This window comes from Cicer arietinum, chromosome 3, assembly GCF_000331145.2.
Source record: "Cicer arietinum cultivar CDC Frontier isolate Library 1 chromosome 3, Cicar.CDCFrontier_v2.0, whole genome shotgun sequence".
Classification (NCBI taxonomy): domain Eukaryota; kingdom Viridiplantae; phylum Streptophyta; class Magnoliopsida; order Fabales; family Fabaceae; genus Cicer; species Cicer arietinum.
Genome location: NC_021162.2, coordinates 2008846 through 2018182, shown reverse-complemented (window position 1 = coordinate 2018182; position 9337 = coordinate 2008846). Strand labels below are relative to the sequence as shown.

Below are 9337 nucleotides of genomic sequence, written 5' to 3'. Positions count from 1 at the left end.
CAAAATCTATATTTAGGGAGATCAATATTCGAATTGTCTATACTTTATTTTAAGCATGTCTAATAATTTATAATGTCACATGAAAAAATTTATTTTTATAGGATTTATAATCTCTTATATATAATCAAATAGTTAGACTCACATGGTCAATAAGATTTAATTAATGACAAATTGATCGAGAATATTTAAATTTGAATATTGACCGAAATAATATTTGGTAAACATTATTTCCATCCCATTTATTTCTCATGAAAATCTTATGGTTAAAATAAAAATCTCATTTATAAGGGATAAAACTACGGGGAAGTAAAAAATATACAGTAAATCTGATGAAGGAAAAAATAGTGTAGTAAACATCTACATACATCAACAAAATCTATATTCAAGAATACCAATGTTTGAATTGTCTATACTTTATTTTAAGCATGTCTAATAATTTATCATGTCACATAGATAAATTTATTATTTTATATGATTTATAATCTCTTACATATAATCAAATAGTTAAACACAAATGGTTAATGAGATTTAATTAATGGCGATTGATCAAGAATATTTAAACTAATATTGACTGAAACAATCATTCGTAAACTCTATTTCAATCCCGTTCGTTTCTCATTTCTCCTTAAAATCTTAGGTTAAAATAAAACTTTCATTTATAACTATTAACTAATGAGTTAAATAATTTTTTTTCTTTCAATAAATAAGTTTTGAGTCTTTATAAAATTTTAATTTTTAAATTTTTGTCTCTATAAATAAATTCTTAATTTTTTAATCTCTAAATTTTTTTTATTCATTTTTAGTTCCTATTTTAAATTAAAATAAAAAATCGATAGTTTTAGTCATTCAAAACGTACCTATAAAATCACAATAGTGACTAAAAATAAAGAAATTTTTTATAGAACTAAAAATATAAATAGTGACTAAAAATATAAAGAGATATCAAAATAGTGCCTATAGAAATAAATTTTTTATAGAAATAAAAAGTGCCTATAAAATCAAAATAGTGACCAAAAGGTCAAAATTTTATAGAACTAAAAATATATTTAATTTTTAATTAATAAATACAATGGCCATTACTACTCTATAATATTTAATCCTTAATTAATAAATATAATGGCATTTATTATTATCTAATCTTTTTGATGTATATATTTATGGATGTTGATAGGGATGACAACATAACCCGCATTCGCAGGTACCCATCGAACCCGTTTTAATTTGAGCCAAAAAAACCGCTTTAATTGAATGTTGGTGCAGATTTTTTCGGAAATTAAGATTTGGGAGCAGTAACGAATTTGATTATTGATACATGTTCATATTGAATATACAACATATTTTTTTAAAATATTAAAAATTATAATATCATATCTATAGAAAATATTTTAAAATTTTATTATTGTCTAATAATAATTATTTTATTATATTAATTATAATAAATATGATTTTAGATTTATAATTTTATATATATGAATGAGTGTGGGTGTGAGCGGAGAAATCCGACCCTCGTTGCAAGCGGGGATAGGCATATAAATTTCACACTCACTAAAAAACGGAGGTGGGTGTGGATTTGCTTTGATTAGTCGAATGCGGGGTGGGGGAGGCATAATCCGCCTTTGACCTGCCCTGTTGCCATGCCTAGACGTAGATTGGTTACACTCACTGCTTCATGTACTACACTTAGGGATAAAAATAGGCCAACCGCGTGTAGGCTTGGCAACAAGTCGGGTGGGGACGACTTTTACACCGTCCCTAACTCTTTAATACTTCCTCGTTCCCCTTCCTAATCCTCGACGGGGTTGAAAAGAAGAACCCCAACTCCATAACCAATAGAGATGAGGTATACCCACATCACTCAATTCTGCATAAAAATTGTCAGTCTATTAAAAAAAATCGTCCTTCGCCTTGAACACTGAAACCATCCCCGACCCTAGCATATAAAGTATTATGAAATTCTTCATTTATTTCATTAGGGTTTATACAAGAGGTTTTCTAACTTATGGTTTTATTTAAGAGTTTGTATTTGAAGACCCAAACTCGAACTTAAACCTAGTCAAAACGTCCACCCCATCTTTTAAAATCGGGGAAAACTCAAACCCGAACTTAAACCTATTCAAAACGAGTTTTCCCTGTCATTTTAGGACGGGTTCAAGTCGGTAACTGCATGTATGGATTTTGTTAGTTTGTTACCATGCTTAACCGCATGAGTTTTTCGTGCACTTTGCCTTGGTATAACCTCTTGAGTTTGAATCATCTCCACCACACTCATTCTACTATCTATTTCTACTCTTACGTTTTCTCTTTATCTCTCACCAATTTTGTAAAAATAATTCATTTCAATGCCTGCACACCATTTTTATTCTTGTCGTACTATTGAAGCAAAATTATATATAATTGAATTTGAAAATGAAGATGATTAAATTTATGAGACTTTTAATATCGACACTTAAGAAATAAAATAAAAAATTGACAAACAGACACAATAATTTTTTTTTAATTTCCATTAGTATAAACAAATTATTGATAAAAAAAATAAAATAACAAAGAAAAAGAAAAAAGGAATACAAAGAGCAAAACTACGGAAGGAGAAAACCAAAACCCAAGCTAATTTTTTTTAAGATCACCTTTAATTTGATAGTAGTAATGATCTCTCTTTAGAGAAAGCTTCATTTTTTTACTAAGTTTATACCTTTGTAATTTAGATGTATCCACAATTAACTTATTATCAACCAAGATAATATCATTGTCTAGATTGATTTTATTCTCACCTTCCAAAAACTTGGAGGGTATTTACTCAATGAGAATGTGACCACATAGATTACTCAATGAGATCAATGTCTATTAAAATTAGAGCATAGTGACCAAATGAACAATGAACTATTACACGCAGCTTCATCAAGACATATGGGAAATTATATGCTACCAACAATTGTGAATATTATTTTGGATCCCTAGTATTTGTGAGACAAACCATGCATAAAGATCCAAACTTAAACATTTGTTAGCTTTTTGTAACTTTGGATTAAGGAGATACAAAATATTAGTTAATTCTAAGAGCTTATTGTACGCATGATATGTAAGTCTTTAACATGTTCAAAAGCATACTCATAATAATGTCTCCCTAAATGAATTACACTCCAATTACGAAAGAGTTTCAATAAATGATTTTGGCATCAGTTTTAACTTACAAGATAATTCTCATCTGGAATCTTGATTGAGAGTTCACCGTCCTTCCCTAATTTTAGTAGTTGACTTGTAGGTATGTTGCACACATTAATTAGTGTTTGTGCAAATGATTTTGTGATCTTGGTTGGAGAAAAAAACAACGGGGAAACTAATTGAACCCGTTGAGACAATGACACGTGAGACTAACGAAGACACTCGCACTAGAGTATCCTTTATGGAAAAGGGTTATTTCGTGTGTTCCAGTTTTTTCGAAGTGACAACACACAAAGATCCTTTTAAGAAATTATTTAATCAACTTCTCAGTACTAATGATATATCATATAATATAATTTATTATGAGATGTACATATATAAAAACAAAATAAAAGTTTATCGTACTTTATATATATCTTTGTCAAAAGAAAGTGTCATAGTCATCAAATTAAACCTTTTTTTAGTTGTTGTTTTAATGTTATTTTTAAATATTAAGAAAATCAATAAATTTGGTTATTTTTTATGAAATTATTTATCTTTTTTCTGTAGGATACTTTTAACTATTTTTTTAATCTCGTTTATTGTTTCTTTCTAGAATAAATTGTTAGGTGTATTATTGACAAAATAATAATTAGTGTTTTATTAAACTTTGAAAATAATAAGCTAACAGTAAACATGTAAAAAGAATCCGAATAAAAATATTTTATCTATGATTCGATTCTTAGACTTTACAATTGTGTGAATTTATGATGATATTTACTATCTCTTTTGCAAATAAAAAAAAATTGTTTATATATAACAACATTAATTAGTATGTTGATAGCATCTTTTCTTACCATAATAAATCAATTAGTGTAATTTACAAATGTGTAAAGTATTATATTTTCCAACAATAATAAGCTCTTATAATTGTTTCTAGTATATAATTAATTAACACAACCCTTCAAAGTGCTAAGAGGAAATAGAAATAATTGTTCCTAGTATATAATTAATTAACACAACCCTTCAAAGTGCTAAGAGGAAATAGAAAGCTAATTCCACTGGCAAGGCAATGAGCATTCCTAACAATATCCTGTAACAAAAAATAAGAACAGCATAAAATCATAATAAAGATGTATGTATACGTATTCAAAGTTTATGAAATATATGTTTTGACATTAATTACTTACGCAGTGCTTAAGATGGATGGATGGACATTATATTCTTTAGCAAAAACAAAAGGAACAATTCCTTGTGGTAGAGCTGCCTGCCACATGCAAATATCATATATTATTATTTAAGAATCCTACCGTCACACATTCATATTTTCATGTTCGATCAAGATCAAATAGTCTATAAACCATATTATATAAGGATTTTTTGCAGTGATTATTGTACACATTTATACATTTAATGACTGCGTGACCATCTAATCAAGGTCGGACAATTCATATTTCAATTTCGAAAAAATTTAGTTTTAAAAAAAAATCAAAATTTACTTGAAATCTGGACTATCTAATCTTGATTTGACGGTCACGCCGTCACTGACTGCGTAAATGCGTGCAATCGGTGACTTCACTAAATCCAACTTGTTTAATAAATGTGCAACTTCGTAAATGTGTAATTTTTTTGTAATTCATTTTTAATAGAATAAACCATCAATTTAATTCCTTAAATATTACACTCTATCCTATTTAGTATATATTTGGTTTAACGTCCAATAATTATTTCTTGCATTCCAAGGCGCTTCCAATGTGAATAAAAAAGGCATAAGTTGTTATTTCAAAGTTGACGTCATTTGAAACAATTTTTCCGTACAAACAAATATAGACTTAGTTCTTAACCATATGAAAATAATAAATAGTCCTTAAACTATATGAAATCCGTCAAAAAAAAATCCCAAATTACACTAAGTCGGTTTCTTTAGTCTCTAATATCTCTTGTTAACATATAATAACAATTACTAATTTGACAAATTTCACATAGCTTAGAGACTAATTAATATGACTCATTTTACATAGTTTAATAACTATTATTTTTACATACTCCGGAGACTAACTAGCAAGAGAAAGAGTCATACTTAGAAGACTAAATTAATAATTTACCTGTTCTAAAATTTAATATTTAACTTCAAATAAATGTGTTATGAAAAGTAGAACAAAAAAGAAAAAGAAAAGAACACCTGAACAATTGCAACTTTAAACAATGTGTTTCTTAATCCAATGAGAAAGGATGCCACAACCATTAGAGCAGGCCCTACCAAAACTTTCAGTCCAATTGCAACCATTGTATTCCTTGGCCCACATGTTATCATGCTTGACTGTGATGCCATAAACAGACCTGATAGATAAATTAATGTCCACCAAATTTTTAATTTAAGTCATTAATAAAAAATAAATAAATTAAATGATATTAATAATTGAAAAAAATATTTTTTGCATAAAAAATTACAGAAATTTATATGTGAATTAAATAAACAGATACAAGATAACTAACTAATTAGTGTAATTAATTAACTAATTAAGATATATATAATATAGTAGACCTTCTAATGTAAATCTAAAATTAATGATTAGATATTGTTATTTACTTATTTTCATAAGTTTATGAATAATTTATTTATATGTATTACATACCTAAGCTGAACATTGCCATGCCAAGACCTCCATTAGACAATAGTTCTATTGATTGACTAACCACTTCAGGCATATGTATTCCCCACCTGCAACAGCTTATTATTTATTAATAGTCTACTTTATGATAACTTCGGACCATATTTTAGAACTATTAAAAGAATTTTTTTAAAACAACAGTGCTGTTTCAAATAAAAATATATACGAAAAATACAAATAAAAAATACACGAAATTTGATCATAAAGTTCAACCAATTGTATATATGTTTTTTACTATTGATCGTCTGCATCACTCTTCTATTGTGATTTAAGTTTAATGTTATAGATTACAAAATTTACATTTAAATACTACAGTTCAATTTACAAGATTATTACCATGTTCTGAATTGTAGTCCAACAAATGTTTGGACTATGGTCGAGCGACTTGCACAGTACTTATCATAATCACACAACAAAATTATATACGCACACAATAATCTCTCGAATGAGATTATGAACATGATAAGACATAAGACAACCTTAAAATTGTCTCATCAATACAACCCTTCTATATTGTTACCTGAACTTTATGCTTGACCAAATGAAGCCAATTAAAGATGCAAAAGTATTTGGATTTCTTATTAGCTTCTTTCCCACTGTTACAAGAATGGGAAAAATCTTCTTTTTCCTTTTTGTTAGAACTGGATCTTCATCTTCTTCTCCTTTCAATTGCATTTCGCGAGCCGTCTCCAATTCTCCTTTAAGTAGATAATAAGAATCAGATGTAAGAAGCGTGATTTCATTATAGAGACTTAAAAAACTTTTATGTTGTAACTGCAATTGTAGATGCAGGCCGCAATCTAAAACTATAGTAAGAAAATAGAAATGAAATTATTTATGTTTTGACACTATTGATATTTAAATTTTGTACCATATACTTCCATGAAACATAAATGTGATATAACATAGACCAATGTGTTAGTTTATAAATAACTTGTATGTTGCTGAAAATGTAGGATAAAAATTAATTATCATCAAAAAGAGAAATAGATTAAGATACAAAGTGCATCTAGCTGAAGGGATAAAGAAAAAGATCAGATAGAAACATAAGACACTTAAAATATATACGGTATGGCCCCACTTTGATTGTTTTCATTACTTTATTTGGCTGAAGAAAGTTTAATTGATCATATGTTATAATTTCTTACCTTATTTAATAAAATTGAATAGAGACTATATCCAATCTCAAATGCATCAATACCATTTTTTTCTTAATAATTTTTTTTTCCTAACCTTACCCTTCAGTTTCAAAGGAAAATAGGTCCTGGTAATATGAAGTTCGTTCAAGAGTAAGTAAAATCTGACTAATAATTGTTTTGGTTAAAGTTCAAATTCGAATTCTTCTGATCGATTTAACTTTTGTTGAAGTTCATTAACCAACCATTTAGTTTCATTAGAAATTGTTTTGCATGAGAAAAAATTAAAAAGAAGAAGAAGTAAGTAATATGAAGTTTAGTCTGAAGGTAAATAAAGTCAAACCAATAATTATTTTAATTAGGGTTCAAATTCGGAATCTGATGATCAATCCGACCCTCTTGTAACAATTGAGTCCAACAACATGATTTCTTTAGAAATTGTTGGGTTCGGGAGAAAATGAAAAATGAGAAGAAAAAAAAGTGAAAATGAGCCATGTTTCTAAATTAGTATTTATCTAAATCTAAATCAAAATTCTTATACATTGTGAGATAATAATAAGACTTAATTGCTTGTTGTTAGATTAATGTACCTGTTCCTTGTGAAGGTGTTGCAGAAACCATGTTCTTAGCAGCATCAAACTCATAAAGAAACAAAAGCAAATTGTACCAAATCATACTTTGCAAGAAAACAACTTGTGCTAAAAGAACAACAGCTTCTTCCTTATACATAGCTTTAATCAAAGGAATTCCAAGAATCAAAGTATTAGGAAGTGATGACAATGAAAAACCAGTTATAATCCATTTCAAACCACCTCTGCCACTTATCTTAGTAATTGCTATCAACAAAATGATTGCAAGAAGTTTCTGAATGAAATCAGCATACATGAGTTTTAGGCTCATTTTGTAGAAGTTGTTGGATGAAATGACTTGAAATGACAAAAGGGGTACTGAGAATTTTGCAACAAATTTGTTTATTCCTGAACATTGTTCTTGTGTGAAGATTTTCCACCATTTTACTGATACATAGGCTAGTATCATTGTTACATATAATGGGACAGTTTTTGTCACTACATGATTAACATCTGATAAGGAAATCATGTTGTGGATTGGTGTTGAAACATTCAGGATCAACTACTGTTTTTTAAGCTATCTTACTTGCTTTTTAGGCTACTTTTAATTTGTAGTTTGTATCTAATGATTTTAAATTGCGGTCTGCAGTTGTAATTGCGGTCGTAATATTGCGGATTTTGAAGTCACAGTATTACTATCACAGTTGTAATGTAATTTAGACTGCATCGGTCACATCTGTCCACATTTTATTGCAATATAAAATTTTGAGCGTAACCGCAATTGCAATTTTAAACTATGACAACAACGACTCTAGTTTAAAAGATAACCAATACAAAAAAATACAAATAAAGGACATTTGAAATTTGATTACAAAGTTGTCAATTGTACCAATATATGTGATTGTAGATCTGTTCAAGTTCCTTTATGATTCATGTTTAAGGTTTCGGGTTACAACTTGTGTTTAAATACAATGGTCTTGTTGCTGTCGGTATAATATGAGTTATACTTAATAAATTGAATAGTAAAATGACTAAGATTAGGTAATGAGTTCATGCTAGGGTCGAATAAGTTCACATGTATTTTATCTTAAATCGATACTTGAAATTTTTTCAAAACTTGAATAAAAATTGATATTGTCGCCTTTTAATAGAAGTTCAATTTTTTTGACATTTTTATAATTGAGAGAATAATTGAATCAATGCTAATTTAATTAGAACAAGATAAAGTAGATTCGTTCCGCTATTCAATTAAGTGATTATTTTTAATTGATAAAAAGTTAGATTAGAAGAGTAACGCTCTTTATTACACCAAACTTCATTAAAAGATAATGATAAAATTTATGTATAGTTCATTAAACAATTTTGAATTTGAAATTAAGTCACAATTAGTTTTGTTACAATTAACAGATCCTTAATTTAGTATTTTGAGGCAAAAAAATGAAAAGAAAAATAGGAAGTAAGGCTTGGATCTTGGAACATGCGCATGAAACTAGTTTCAATATTCTTTAATTTTTTTTTTTTTTTTTTATAATAACTTTCAATATTCTCTTTAAACTATTAACCGCATGCTTATTATGTTTGTAGATTAGTATTTCACTACATAGGATGAATCTTATGATGTTTTTGGTGGATATATGTAATCAATTTGATAATAATTGAGATAGTTGAAAAAGGAGTTTATTATTAGTTAATAAAGGGAGAATATTAAAGTCCCAAAGTAGATACCAATTTTTTTTCTTGGTAACCATATTCTTTAAAACAAACTTTAATTTATAATATTTAGTTTAATTAATAAATATCAATAATGTTAAATTAAATATTA

General features: G+C 27.6%; 1 protein-coding gene across 1 annotated transcript; it reads right to left on the bottom strand.

Moving 5' to 3' along the window:
- Window positions 1-3987: 3987 nt before the first annotated feature.
- Window positions 3988-8090, bottom strand: LOC101492708 (probable auxin efflux carrier component 8). Its single transcript, XM_004489110.4, has 6 exons — window positions 7537-8090; window positions 6331-6508; window positions 5775-5860; window positions 5321-5478; window positions 4329-4405; window positions 3988-4231 (listed from the first exon to the last, which is right to left on the bottom strand). Exons 1-6 carry the CDS (start codon window positions 8042-8044, stop codon window positions 4165-4167), a joined length of 1074 nt encoding a protein of 357 aa, XP_004489167.1. The 5' UTR covers window positions 8045-8090; the 3' UTR covers window positions 3988-4164.
- Between the last annotated feature and the right edge of the window lie 1247 nt (window positions 8091-9337).